The 15,181-nt window shown below is 44.6% G+C and overlaps 2 protein-coding genes across 3 annotated transcripts; both read left to right on the top strand.

Moving 5' to 3' along the window:
* The first annotated feature begins 504 nt into the window (after window positions 1-504).
* Window positions 505-9,570, top strand: LOC125513307 (uncharacterized). Of its 2 annotated transcripts, XM_087528118.1 has the most exons (6): window positions 505-639; window positions 3,711-3,804; window positions 4,496-4,594; window positions 4,708-4,807; window positions 5,363-5,489; window positions 8,773-9,570. In XM_087528118.1, exons 5-6 carry the CDS (start codon window positions 5,440-5,442, stop codon window positions 9,203-9,205), a joined length of 483 nt encoding a protein of 160 aa, XP_087384244.1. In that variant the 5' UTR covers window positions 505-639; window positions 3,711-3,804; window positions 4,496-4,594; window positions 4,708-4,807; window positions 5,363-5,439; the 3' UTR covers window positions 9,206-9,570. The 2 variants fall into 2 exon arrangements, with proteins under 2 accessions (XP_087384244.1, XP_087384245.1); XM_087528119.1 differs by lacking the exons at window positions 505-639; window positions 3,711-3,804; window positions 4,496-4,594; window positions 4,708-4,807 and adding an exon at window positions 8,345-8,562 and having other exon boundaries at window positions 5,403-5,489.
* Window positions 9,571-10,334: 764 nt separating this feature from the next.
* LOC125513309 (enhancer of rudimentary protein) lies at window positions 10,335-14,512 on the top strand. Its single transcript, XM_048678387.2, has 4 exons — window positions 10,335-10,538; window positions 13,313-13,406; window positions 13,969-14,089; window positions 14,205-14,512. Exons 1-4 carry the CDS (start codon window positions 10,536-10,538, stop codon window positions 14,296-14,298), a joined length of 312 nt encoding a protein of 103 aa, XP_048534344.1. The 5' UTR covers window positions 10,335-10,535; the 3' UTR covers window positions 14,299-14,512.
* The last annotated feature ends 669 nt before the right edge of the window (window positions 14,513-15,181 follow it).

The raw sequence follows: 15,181 nt of genomic DNA, 5'->3' as shown, positions 1-15,181 counted from the left end.
GCCGCCCCAGACCTTGTAGTGGTCACGGATTCTAAAAAGTTAGTTTACAAATTTAAAAAAAGTTCATCAAGTTTGAAAAAAGTTCATTAAATATAATAAAAAAATTATCGAATTGAAAAAAGTTCGTGCATTTTGAAAAGGGAAAAAGGCTCATCTGTTTGAAGAACAAATTGCGAATTAGAAAAAGAAAAAAAGGGACAGAGAAAAATGAAAAATGAAAGGAAAGAAAAAAAGAGAAGAAAGAAGAAAATACGCAAAACATGTATGTAATCACATCAAGGTGAGGTGGCCGGGTGGTTATCGTATACCAAACACGTACGTGGCGGGTTTGAATCACACTTTCTGCGCTTTTTTCGCAGTGTAAAAAACAGAGAAAAAAGTGAATCGGGCCGGCCCAGCTCGCGGGAGGGGGGGGGGGGGGGGGGGGGGGGGGCGGGCGCTTGTTTGCAAACGGGCGCTTAAAGCGCGCCAAATAGGAATTGACCTCACACTTTACCTCTTCCAGACGCCTCCCTGCTAAAAAAAAACAGGGACGGCGACCGCTCTTCACCGCTGCCCCTTTCTCCTCTCGGGCGTCGGCAGATCTGCGCGGGCCGCTATCCTCTCCTTCCAGACAGGCGACAGTCCTTCCTAGCCATGGTGAGCCCCCTGTCCTCTCTTTCGTCTAGGTGCTCTCCTTCCCTGTATACCATCGCCGCAGAATTTGGGCGGCCACTGAGGTCAAGTGAAATTCCCTTTGAACGCTAGATTGTTTGGCTGTAGTTCGGAGAGGTTGCAGTCTTGATTGGAGGAGTTGGTAGAATTTAAACTCTGCTTTTTCTGCTAATGCACTGCCTGCTACCGGCTATTTAGGGTACATCTTCCAATCTTCCATGTTTCCAGCTTGTAGTATTAGTATTTCTAAGCATATACATAGTTAAAAAAACGCTAGGCGTTAATTGTATGTTCTGCCACCGCCTTGGGCTTTTCTGACCAAAGCCCACGCTTATGCACACATTAAGCACTCCGCTACCGCCTAGAGCCTAGGCTGCCCTTTTAAAACTATGAGCATATAGAAAAATAGCTTATATATTGCGTTGCATATATATATTAGCTATGTCCCCTCTGTCGGCACATGTTTGCCTGTGCTCATACAATGCATCTTAGAAATATAGTTTTTTAGGTTTTAAGCTACTGTGGGAGGATGTGTCAAGCTGTGGCCTAGCCAAGCTGTGGATGGTCACCTAGTGCTATCTCAACTAAGGTGGGGAACGTACGCTACTATGTATGTTTCTGCCAAGATTTGAGCTCGTCCTCAGGTCGGATTCGGATCCTTTTCTCTCTCTTGAAATTCCGTAGATATAGATGTCTCGACTGCCGAATCCGAATCTGTAGAACAACTCGATTCCGTTGATTCACTGTCCATTTTTCATAGTCTTTCTTTCTTTATATAGTTATATAAGTAATAATGTTTAGTATAAAAAAAGGCGTAGATAATGTGCACTGGTTTTGAGTTCAATTGGAAGTAACTAGTTTCCACGTTTCTCCTGTAACCTACCGTTTAGGGGCGGTTGTGTCTGGGGTATCTGGATCAGCATGTTCAGCGTGTATATATTTTCTTTGAAGGTTGGTGGTGACAGCAAAAAAATCACTTGCTTCCCCGAGTTCTTGGAACTCAACGCATATCTTCCACAATTGGCCGATTCCCATCATGCTGCAAACACTTTACTCTCAACAAAATCATGCATATATTGGCTAGCCGCCTAACATACCTTTTGGATTATATACAACAGGGGTAGCGAAACAAAGTACACTCGCCATTCTTTCAAAAATGGCAAATCTCATGTCGGATACTTGTCAGTGCAATATATAGCTTAGAAAAAGAACCGTTTGACTTAAACATAAAGATGGCTGCGGAACAAAGTATTTTGTGTGTGGTGTTTTCCCCTATATGTATTTCACCTGAAGTATGTACGCTATGGTCTATGGGAATGTAGGCAACCAGGGGCCAGGGCATATTATCAAGCAGGTTAATTTCAACAAGAAAAAGAAATATCTGATATTTAGGTCCAGTATTAAAGATCAAGTGCTGCTTATTTACTTATTATCCATCTTGCCTTCAGTTATGCTTAGACACTTCCTACAAAATGCACATGGAAAGCTTTCCTGCAATTTATAAGAGCAAACTTATTGGCTTATTGCACAATATGAGAATTTATGTTTCAAGCAGAACATTTAGTTACTGCCAGGAAGTAATGCCTGCTATCTGATTCATTATTTGAATTTGGCTGTTTCCCCTTTGTTATGGGTTGCCATCATTAATGTGATGCGTAGTCGATCTTACCTATATTAGAAAACAATGTGTCGGCATAAAAATCGTAGCTAGCTCACACACACACACACACACACACACACACACAATCTGAAGAGTTGGAAAAAGCATCGTTTGGTGCTGTGGGAAGCCTGAGGCTGTAGGTAGCTGGCGGCGCATCAACCTTCTCCTGTGAGGAATCAACAGTGTGGACGAAGGAGAGGAGGCAGCATGGAGAAGAAAGGACGAAGGAGATAACATTCTGTTGTGTTACCTGTCTGGTTGCTGACACTGCTGCTGCCTGCCTGCTTGTGGAGTTAGGGCTAGCAGGAGTGGGACGGGGGTGGAGTCGGCTGCATGTAAGAGAATCTTGGGGGAACCCTAACTTCATGTCATGTGCATATGTGTTGTTCTGGTGGGCAGTCTTTGCTGCTTTAATGGGCTGGCAAGTCTTTGCTGACTCATTTTTTATTCTCTCTATTTTCTTTCACAAATGTGTGCCTTCTTCAACCTACTGCATTCTTAGGCCCTGTTTGGTTCAGCTTTTATCGACGGATTCCGCTGCCGCGCAGCAGAATCTGAACCAAAGGGCGAACCCAGGAGAGTCCGATTCCAGAAATCCGCTGCCAAAATCTGAACCAAAAGCGGAAGCAGCCCAGGATGTGCTTTCCAAAATCTGATTCCGCTGCGGGCCAAAATCTGAAAAAGCTGTATCAGCTGGTTTGCCAAATGACCTACATCTTTTTCACATCAGATTTTCCACAGCTGTTTTTCCACAGCAGATTTTTCACAGCTGCTTTTAGAAATCCACAGCCGAACCAAACAGGGCCTTAGACTGCCAGCTAGCCTGCGCTTAAGCGGGGTAGGCGCTATAGGTGCTGAGCGGCCATCCAGCAGCTGCCTTGAGGATCTAGCATGTTTTTGACCTTGATATGAACTTTTTACTTTTTCTCAAGTAGAACTTGTGATTGCAAGACTAAGTATGTTATCGACACTATTGCTTGTTGCAAGACATTGTCTAGGGTTGTGTTTGCTTTACTCTGCGACTATTATTACTACCTGACAAGAAGTTTTGTGGATACCATAAATTGAATAATATTCTTCAACTTAAGGGACATCAACTGTTTAAATAGAGGAACCATACCTCACATACAATCAATGGGTACTCTAGACAATCTTCACTTTGTAGTAATGGCTCTGTCAGTACAAGAGTTGCTTCTAGAAATAGCGGCTATTTTAGAAACCTATTCAACACCCAAATATGGGCAAGTTTATTAACTCTTTATCCCATTTATTTAGCATCCATTGATATACATTGTTATTCACTGTGGTATCTTAACAATGATTAAATTAATCCATTGGTAGTCTTTGAGCAATTTGTGTGTATTGATATCTTAATCTGTTTTTGCGCATCTTGTAGGCTGTTAGGCACACCATTATTCTGATGCAACCATCCCAAAACAGGAGCCCCAGGACGCTCATGGATTATAATTCAATTAACCATGCATTGGATGGTAAGTGTAGTTTCTTTAAGGAACCTGTGCTGCAACCTATGTTTTTAAAGCGTCCCTAAGGCGACGCCTAGGCGTCGAAGCGCTCCCCCTCCGCTTTGGAAAATTGACCGCTTTGGGCGCCTAGGCGCCAACGCGCCCCCCTCCCTAAGGCGGTAAGGCGTCGCCTTAAAAACATAGGCTGCAACATTCAAACAACTGGCCCAAATAATGTTATTAGCATGATCATAGTGATTACCATGTCAGTTGGAGATTTTGTGTAGTTGCTCACTTGCTCTTATGTTTTGCATTTGGAACCTCATTCATTTTTCCCTCATTAACAAGTCTTTCCCCTCAGTTTTGGCTGTGTTAAAGATGATTAGTTTAAAATTGCAATAACGATCACCCTGTGCCTATCCCATCCTATTATTAGTTGGAGGCACGGTCAATATTTAAGGCTCTATCTGTCTATGCATTAAACTTGTGAGTGCTCGAGTTTTAGGAAACCAAAGACGAACTGGGTAGCTCAGTGGCAGTGTATCAAACCAGAATTATTCCATTGAAAAAGACCAATGTTTCCTGTTCCCTACTCTATGCTCAACTGCTCACTACCAAACCGATGGTTACGTCATATGCCGTAATAGAGTCAGAATTCCTTTTTCTTCCGAATTGCTACCACTATGGAAATGTCAGGAATCTGTGGTCTCTATGAAAGGAAAATCAGGGATATCAACCCAATGATCCCGAACATAACCTATGACATCACCGACCTGTACAACTTCATCGACGGCCTAGCTGACATCAGTGTGCTAGTGTGAGTATAATATAACTTTGAAGATCATCAATCATTATTAGATCACTACGGGCAAAAGTTGATTCACATGTTACTGTCCAGAGTTTAAACATATCTATGTTTTCTGCTTGCAGCTATGATCATGAAATCCATGCGTTTCTGCCGTATGACTGGCAGTGGATAAAGCAGAAGTTGTTTCAGCACCTTAAGAAGCTGGCTCAAAGATAGTGACTGGTGCGTGGTGTTGGTTCAGTATGCCGTGACCGGCAAGCATGTGTGATAATTTGTTTCCAATTAGTGCACCAGAAAGCCTTTTCTTGTACAATGATGAGAATTTCACATGGCATGCTTATATTCTACTCCCTCCGTTCCTAAATATAAGTCCTTTTAGAGATCCCAATGCGGACTACATATGGAGCAAAATGAATGAATCTACACTCTAAAATATGTCTATATACATCTGTATGTAGTCCGTATTGAAATCCCTAAAAAAGACTTATATTTAGAAACGGAGGGAGTAGGTGTGAAACTCATAGGTTGATGGTGGTTATATAGGGTCATGTTATAATTATATTAGGCATGAAGAAAATAAGTTATTATTCAGTCCAAACTTGCATATTTGTTGTTGGAGTTTTATGTTTGTTCCAGTTGACACTAAAACATACTTGCATCAGCTATGTCATTTTTACGAGGTTGTATGCAGCCAACAGCATGCTGCAATCATTTTTTCTATGTACAATCCGCACTGAAACACACGATATGCACTGTCCTTACAAGTGGGCAATGCAGGACCTGTCTGTCAACGACTTCAACGAGGACGAGATCGAGGCTTGAGCTCCGCTTCTCTGTCCTGTCCACAGCAAGTTATGCATGCTTACCTTTTCTCTGCCCAGGTTGAATCCTGCACCCATGCTAGGTAACCTCTTTTTTTCTTGATGTTGGACAATGCACTTTTGGATGTTTGATGAATTGTTTCTCGCCAATGCTTCAAATCTAACTACAAGGAATTTCCTCTGGAATATTTGACAATTTACTAACAGGAGAAGTCTTCATTTACTATGTCTTGCATGGTCATGTTGCTCTTTTAAATTGTGGTTGTGAAGGATGATATCCCGGAGAAGAGCTACATTGGCTCCTTTGGTTAATTGTTTAATGTGTGCTTGACTGTTTTCTACTAGCATTGAGCATAGATGAACGGCACCATGTCGGCGAGGAGTAGCAGCAGTAGGTCGGCTCAGTCCGAATGGCAATTTTCTTTGTTGTTTTCTATTATTCAACCACATATGTTCGTCTCTTTCTAATGGCCCATGTAACTTCAAAATCTGCAGTGCCATATTTACTTGCACTTTGTTCATAGGATTGCTGCTACATTCTGAGCACAACCTTTGATGTTTTTTGTTTCACTTGTGCTTAGGCCAATTCCAACCCTCGACCCCAAAGGGACGTCCGGTTTGTCCGGATTTTGCCCGTTCGGGTAGGCAAAACGGACACGTGCGTCCGCTCGTGGTCGTGCGGCTGTCGGTGTGCCCAACCGGTCCACCGCATCCCAAACTGTCCGCCTTTTGGATTTAGAAATTTGACCCTCAAACAAACCCAAATAGACATTGCAAATAATTTTAAAATATTAATATAAACATTAACGTCAACAAAAGTCCGGTCCAATACATTTCTTAACTAAACTTAAAATTAAAAGACAAAAAAGTAGATAAGGTCGTTGCCACTGCGGCTTCTGTCGTCTTTAGTTGCCGTCGTCCTCGTCGTCGTCCCCGGTGAGGTCGACGTACTGCGGTGGCTGCCAGAGGTCGGCTGGCGGCCTCTTCCAGGTCGGAGGCGCATGCTGTGGCGTCGTCTTTAGTTGCCGTCGTCCTCGTTGTCGTCCCCGGTGAGGTCGACGTACTGCGGTGGCTGCCAGAGGTCGGCTGGCGGCCTCTTCCAGGTCGGAGGCGCATGCTGTGGCGCCTGCGGTGGCGCCTGCACAACCTCTGACTGTGGCGGTGACGGTGACCACGTGCCAGTGTCCACCCACCCGGGCTCCGGCATGCACGACACCGTATCCGTCCATGACAAGGACTGGCCGACCAAGGTCGGGTTCCATGCCGCCGGCTTCTCCTCGCGCACGTCCTCCATGGCCTTCTCCTTGACGACTGTGTCGAGCTTCGGGATGGCGACGTCGCCGGCCGCGGGGTGGGCCTATCATCTCCTCGAGGCCCTACCATTGGCGCTCGTCATGGGTGCAGACGGAGTCCTCTATCACTAGCCTCATGAGCTCCTCCTCGATGGTCATCGGAGCAGGTGGTGGCGAGGACGGTGAAGGAATGGGCATGAGGCCGTGAACCAGCCTACGCCCACGCGCCCGCGGCTGACTGGGAGGACGACCGGCAAAAAGGATTGTCGTCGCAGATCGTGCTCGTCGCGGAGCCATGTATCCCACGGCAGGGAGTCCACGGCGTACCTCGCGTCGTGGAAGAGGTCCGGCGGTAGGCAGGCGCGGCGGCGGTCGATCTCCTCGCGACGGTCGCGGCCGCTCACCAAGATCGGTGGAATGGGCACCCGATCCGCAGAGAGATGCCAGTTATTGGGGAGGTGCATGTCGCTCCCCGGCAACGGTGTGCCCGTCTCCCAATAATGCTTGCATATCTCCGCCTTGGTGTACAGCCACATGCGAGGAGCGGTCACCGACGGTGACATGTGGAACGCTGGAGGAGCGGCTGCAATGGTCGGAGGACGACCCGACCTCGTGGTCGTGCTTCCCCTTGCGGCCGGGATCCAATGCCAGCCCATTCCGCCGTCTGCGAGGTGGAGGAAAGGCGGACGGAGCTAGGGTTTGGGCATGTCGGGCTTCAAGGAGGCACGTGTTGTCGGGAGTGGAAGTGTGGATTGACAGGTCCATGACTTCCACATTAAAAAGGACGCCGACCCCACGGCTGGGAGGCTGACAGGCGGCGCGCACGCGCGCCTCGCTCGTGCGCCGTAAATGCGAGCGGTGGGAGGTAGGTGGGCGGCTACAACGTGGGCCCGAGGCAGACGCGGAGCGGACACGTTGACGTTCGTTCGCTGTTCGTCTGGACGCATACCGGGCGTAATTTTGTGTCGGAAATGGAGCGGGCTGGACGTCACACGGACAAAAAATGAAGATGGGGTTGCATGTTGGGCTGTGGCGTCCCTTTGGGCCACAGACACCCCGGACCGGATGGTGTCGTGTGTTGAAGTTGGCCTTATAGGCTCACAATCTACCTGCATGACGCACATGACCCCTGCGTCGCTCTCATGGGCGACACGGGGGGAGACCCAGCCACCGGCCACCTCAAGCCCCTTGTGCACCACGCTTGTGCACCACATCGAAGGGTGTCTATAAGGGTTTCTATTGTGTTCCCAAGCAAAAAACTCACAATGCAAAGGTTTCAGAATAAAGGTAGAATCACATGAAACCCAACATTGAATGTAGGAAACCGATGAAAACCACACGAAAACGTTGTTTTAAAGTTTCAGAAAGGATTAAAAAACGATGAGATGATAAGAGGGTGATGCCCTATATCCATACGAAAATTCAAGTTTAAACACATTACGAGATGCGAGCTATAAAAAGAAATCATCATTATATAGTGTCAAACAGTAACATCACTATTCATGCTGAGTTTGTTTTTTTATAGCTCATATCCGGTAATGTGATTTAGAGTTTGGCGCGCCTATAGAACATTACCCTCTTAACATCAAATATATTTTTTCAGTTTTTTTTAAACTTTCAAAATTAGCTTTTATGATTTTTTGAAGGTTGGTTTTCATGTGATATTATCCTGAGAATAAAATGGGCCACCGGAGGCGCCCACGCCCTCGGTCGTTGGTCTTCGGCCTACACGGCACTCGTCGACTCTCCACAAGATCTCATCGTAGTTCTATACTCCGTGGCTGCACAAAACCGCGTGAACTCGACGATTTGGACAGAAACGGCGATTTGGAAAATGAAGTCGTGAACTTGGGATCATGGATAGGTACTGGTGACAATTGTTGCTTTCGCAGCTTATATTACATTTGGCCATCGTGCGCCATTATTATTCAGAGGAAAAGGGAACTTGATGAGGACGTACCGGACCACACACTCGTTGCTGCAGCCACTATAAATATTATCGGGCACAATTATTATTCAATTCGTATTACTAGCACCAGGAGCTGCAGCTTAATTAATTGTTCATTCGCTCCAGCAATTCAGCAGCCACAATGGCATCCGCCGCTAGCTCCAACAACACCGCCACGCCCGACCTCGACCTGGAAGCGCAAGTGCCCACGGTGAGCGAGATCGCGCGGTCCGTGTTCCCAGGGGCTTCCCCGACGAAGGCGCAGCTCGCAACCTCTCTCTGGGCAGTGGGTTCTGCCAGTTTCGCGTTCGGCATGAGCACCGCCTTCCACCCGCCGCAGGCCGGACCAATCTTCGGTCCTGTTTTCTGCTACCTCATCCTCGCCGTGGTCGTCGCCACCGCCGCCGCCGAGATGGCGACGTCCATCTTTCTGCACATCCCGGCCCTCTCCGGCAAGCCGCGCCTCCAGGCCTTCGCGAGGCGTCTTCTGCCGTGCGGGTACCTTGTCCTCCTCGTCTCCGTCTCCGCCAGCGGCCTCGCCATCCCATTCAAGCCCTGATGACCCAAGTACTACACGCTAGTCCAAGCTAGTCAAGAGTCCGGTGCTGCAAGTGGTATTGTGGAAATATATGCGGAGGTGAGTTGGTCCTACAAATAATCCTAACCGGTTCTGGCATCTTAGAGAACACGGAGTGTTGTTCGATCGAGTATATATATCTGCTTTGCTATGCTATATGCTAGTACTAGTTGCTAGGTGCAGGCTAGGTTGGCCATATATTTACACATGTGTATATGATTCTTTTATCTCGCCAAAAAAAAGTATACAGGATTCTTTTATGGTGGTTTTGTATGTATAATTCTTTGCATCAGGGTATCTGTACCGTGATAATTAGAAGAAATAAAGAGATTCCGTGTGTTTTTTTTTCGGGGAGTGTGTATTTTATATGTGTTCGATCCGCAAGCTGTAGTACTCCGATCAACTATACTGTACAAGTTAAATTTTCCTAGAAAAGTATACAATTTAAATATTCTAAAAAAAGCTGTGCAGGTTAAATCCTTGGGTGTGATACTTATTTGCTTGTTCCGGAAATATACTGGAAATGGTGAAGATTAATTTGGCGTGGATTCTTCTTCCGGTGTAGATTAATTTAGTTGTCCAGGCCGATCCATTTCAGACTTTCAGGCCTCCTTTAGTTTGGAGAAATTTCATAGGAATTTTAGAGGATAGGAATTTTATAGAATTTTTTTCTTTAGAGCCCTTTGGTTCATAGAAATAGATTCCTATTCCTACATAGGATTGGTTCCTATCCTTCATATTTCATAGGAAAAAAAATGAGTCTAGACTCAATGAAAAAATTCTTTTGGTATCAATTAAATGACATCTCGTTTCTTATTCCTACTCATAGGATTTGAGATATATGCCATCTCATTTTCTACAAAATTCCTATTCCTATGATAATCCTATCCTATGAACTAAAAAAGGCCTCAGACACATGGTGCAGACACGCTGAGCAAGTTTTTCAACTAGCGACCTCTTTTTTTTTTTGAGAAACAGCGACCCCTCATAATCATAAAGAAAAGAAAAAAGTTGTCCAACTAGTGAACGTGGACCTATCCGGACAGGGTCGCACGGCACGGCCCAGTCGGAGCCGACGTCACCCCACACTTAACCCTAGAACAACCCCAAAAAAACAAAAAACAAAAACTTAACCCTAGAACATCTTCCAGACGCCTCCCTGCTCGCCCTCTCGCTCTCGCCTACTCGGCAAACCAGCGACGGCGACCGCTCTTCACCGCTGCCCCCCTTCTCCTCTCCTCTCCTCTCCTCTCGGGCATCGGCAGATCTGCGCGGGCCACTATCCTCTCCTTCCCGACAGTCCTTCCTAGCAATGGTGAGCCCCCTGTCCTCTCTTTCGTCTAGGTGACCTCCTTCCATGTATACCACCGCCGCAAGAATTTGTGCGGCCACTGAGGTCAGGTGAAGTTCCCTTCGAAGCCTAGGTTGGTTGGTTGTAGTCTGTAGATTGGAGGAGTTCGTAGAATCTAAACTCGTGTCTCCTTTTGTTTTTTTTCCGCTAATGCACTGCCTGCTGCCGGCTAGTTAGGGTGCATCTTCCATGTTTCCAGCTGCTATTATTTCTAAGCATATATATTGTTAAAAAAAAGCGCTAGGTGTTAATTGTACGTTTTGCCACAGCATTGCGCTTTTCTGACCAAAACCCACCCTTATGCACAGATTAAGTGCAATTAAGCGCTTTGCATATAGAAAAGTAGGTTATATAGAAAATGTTTATATAACCGCAATCAAGGGCCTTGCACAGATTAAGCGCAATTAAGCACTTTGCGCTTTTCTGACCAAAACCCACCCTAGAGCCTAGGCATGCCTTTTTTAACTATGAGCATATAGAAAAGTAAGTTATGTATAGCCTTTTAGGTTTTAAGCTGAGAAAAGGGACTATGGGAGGATGTGTTGAGCCGAGCCGAGCCGTGGCCTATCCGAAGACGTTGATGATCACCTAGCTATATTGATTAACGTGGGAACGCATGCCACTGTGAATGTTTGTGCTAAGGTTTGAGTCTGTCCCCGGGTCGGATTCAGATCCTTTTATTCCTTTTGTAATTCCATAGATATGGATGTCTCGACTGCCGAATCCGAATCCTTAGAACAACTGGATTTCGTTCATTCACTGCCCATTTTCATATAGTCTTTTCTTTCTTTGTAGCTAAGCAATAATGTTTGGTACAAGAAAAGGCGTAGATAATGTGCATTGATTTTGAGTTCGATTCGAAGTAACTAGTTTCCACGTTTCTCCTGTAACCTACTGTTTAGGGGCGGTTGTGTCTGGGGTGTCTGGATCAGCATGTGCACCGTGTATATATTCTCTTTGGAGATTGGTGGTGACCGCAAAAAAATTACTTCTTCCCTGAGTTCTTGGAACTCAACCCATATCTTCCACAATCGGCCGATTCCCGTCATGCCACAGCACATCACCCTCGACAACATTGTGCATATATTGGCCGCCCGCCTAACGTACCTTTTGGATTATATACAACATGGCTTGTGAAACAAAGTATACTCACAATTCTTTCAAAAATGGCTAATCTCATGTCGGATGCGTACCAGTGCAACATAGCTTAGAAAAAGAGCCTTTTGACTTAAATATAAAGATGGCTGCGGAACAAAGTATTTTGTTTGTGGTATTTCCCCCCTTATGTATTTCACCTGAAGTACTTACGCTATGGTCTATGGGCAAGGAGGCAATCAGGGCATATTATCAAAAAAAAGTTAATTTCGGCAAGAAAAAGAAATATCTGATATTTAGGCCCAGTATTAAAGATCGAGTGCTGCTTATTTACTTATTATCCATCTTGCCATCAGTTATGCTTAAACACTTCCTACAAAATGCACATGAAAAGCTTTCCTGCAATTTAGAAGAGCATAGTTATTGGCTTGCACAATATGAGAATTTACCTTTCAAGCAGAGCATGTAGTTACTGCCAGGAAGTAATGCCTGCTATCTGAATCATTATTCAAAATTTTCTGCTTCCCCTTTCTTAAGAGTTGCCATCATCAATGTGATGCGTAGTCGATCTTACCTATATTAGGAAACAATGTGTCGGCATAAAATCGCAACTACCTTACGTGCGCACAATCTGAAGAGTTGCAAAAGGCATCGTTTGGTGCTGTGAGGAAGCCTGAGGCTGTAGGCAGCTGGCGGCGCATCAAACTTCTCCCGTGAGGAATCAACAGTGTGGAGGAAGGAGAGGAGGCAGCATGGGGAAGAAAGGATGAAGGAGAGAACGTTGTATTGTGGTACCTGTCTGGTTGCTGGCACTGCTGCTGCTTGCCTGCTCGTGGAGTTAGGGCTAGCGGAAATGGGGACGGGGGTGGAGTCGGCTGCATGGAAGAGAATCTTGGGGGAGCCCTAACTTCGTGTTGTGTGCATATGCGTCGTTCTGGTGCTTTAATGGACTGGGCAGTCTACACTGACTCCGTTTTATTCTCTTAATATTTTCTTTCACGAATATGTGCCTTCTTCAACCTTCTGCATTCTTAGACCTCCACCTAGCCTGCGCTTAAGCGGGGTAGGCGGTAGGCACTAAGCGGCCATCCAGCAGCTGCCTCAAGGATCTAGCATGTTGTTGGACCTTGATATGAAATTTTTACTTTTTCTCAAACAGAACGAAAGCTATTTGGTGATTGCATGACTAAGTTTGTTATCAATACTATTGCTTGTTGCAAGACATCGTATTGGGTTGCGTTTGCTTCACTCTACAACTATTATTACTACCTGACAAGAAGTTTTGTGGATATGATAATTGCATAATATCCTTCAACTTAGGAATATCATGGTATCAATCAAGCTGTTTAAACAGAGGAACCATACCTCACATGCTATCAATGGGTACTCCAGACAATCTTCACTTTTGTAGTACTGGCTCTGTTAGTACAAGAGTTGCATCTAGAAATAGCGGCTATTTTAGAAACCTATTTAGCACTCAGATATGGAGAAGTTTATTAAATCTTTATCCCACTTATTTAGCAACCATTAATATACATTGCTGTTCACTGTGGTATCTTAACAAAGATTAAAATTAATCCATTGGTAATGTTGTAGCAATTTGTGTGTGTTGATATCTTAATCTCTTTTTGCGCATATTGTAGGCTGGGAGGCACACCATTATTCTGATGCAACCATCCCAAAACAGGAGCTCCAGGACGTTCATGGATTATAATTCAATTAACCATGCATTGGATGGTACGTGTAGTTTCTTTATGGAACCTGTGCTGCAATGTTCAATTAACTAGCCCAGTTAATATTATTAGCATGATCATAGTGATCACCATGTGAACTGGAGATTTTGTGTAGTTGCTCTTATGTTTTGCATTTGCAACCTCTTTCGTTTTTTCCTCATTAACAAGTCTTTCCCCTCAGTTTTGGCTGTGTTAAAAATGACTAGTTTAAAATTTTAATAATGATCAGCCTGTGCCTATCCTATCCTATTATTAGTTGCAGGCATGGTCAATATTTAAGGCTCTATCTGTCTATGCATTAAACTATTGAGTGCTCGAGTTTTAGGAAACCAAAGATGAACTGGGTAGCTCCTCTGTGGCAGTGTATCAAATTAGAAGTATTCTAGTGAGAAGGACCAATGTTTCATGTTCCCTACTCTATGCCCAACTGCTCGCTACTAAAGTGATGGTTATGTCATATGCCGTAATAGAAAACAAATTCTTTTTTTCCCTCCAGAATTGCTTGTTGTTTCATTTTTGTTTTGTAAATTCGTTAACTGTTTGCTACCGCTCCATGGAAATGTCAGGAATCTGTGGTCTCTATGAAAGGAAAATCAGGGATATCAACCCAATGATCCCGAACATAACCTATGACATCACCGACCTGTACAACTTCATCGACGGCCTAGCTGACATCAGTGCGCTAGTGTGAGTACAATATAACTTTTAAGACCATCAATCGTTATTAGATCACTGCGGGGCAAAGTTGATTCACATGTTCCTGTCCAGAGTTTAAACATATATCTATGTTTTCTGTTTGCAGATATGATCATGAAATCCATGCGTTTCTGCCATATGACCGGCAGTGGATAAAGCAGAAGCTGTTTCAGCACCTTAAGAAGCTGGCTCAAAGATAGTGACTGGTGTGTGGTGTTTGGTTCAGTATGTCATCACCGGCAGGCATGTGTGATAATTTGTGTCCGATTAGTCCACCACAAGGGTTTTTCTTGTACAATGATGAGAATTTCACATGGCATGCTTATATTCTGGGTGTGAAACTCATAGGTTGATGGTGGTTTGCCTCCGGCACCCTATATATATGAGATGAACATTATATTTGTTGTTTTACAAGTGTCTGTGCGTCAACGAATGCTTCAGGTTCCAATCTTGGCGGCGCGTCAGGTGCAACCTCATAGTAGGTCTTTATCCTGCAAGGCTTTAAGTTCAGCCAATCAAGAAGAACGTCAAAGTCGTTCCCCCTCGATCAAGATGAACCTGTTGATCCTTGCACTCCAATTGAAAAATACTGTACTCCCCCGTTTTTAAAAAGAAGGTTTATAATTTTTGGATAGAGTCAAATGATTAATACTTTGATCAAGCTTGTAGAAAATAATCAACAACTACAATATTGAACAAATATAATATGAAAAAATATATTTTATAGTGTATCTATTAATTTGGTATCATAGGTCTTGATAGCTTTTGCTACAGACTTGAACAAACTTTATACCGTTTGACTAAATAAGAAATTTGTAGGCCTTTAAAAAAATTGTAGACCTTCTTTTCTGAGGGAATTGGGGGGGGGGGGGGGGGGGGGGTTATGAGTCAAAATTTCGACGCGGATTTTTGGGACATGGTGCCACGGGAAGATGTTATCCTGACCGACGATTGCTGCCATGCGATTCACACTTAATATAGTGCTTGACTGGACTGTGGAATAAGTGAGTGAATACGCAACATTAATACAGTAGACGTTGGCCAGCTATTATTGCATTTGGTGGAGAGGACTGGTATGTATAT

This window comes from Triticum urartu, chromosome 6A (assembly GCF_056163025.1).
Source record: "Triticum urartu cultivar PI428250 chromosome 6A, HENAU_Tu73, whole genome shotgun sequence".
NCBI lineage: Eukaryota > Viridiplantae > Streptophyta > Magnoliopsida > Poales > Poaceae > Triticum > Triticum urartu.
Note: the sequence above shows the minus strand (reverse complement) of the source record. Positions and strands in the feature narration are given on the sequence as shown.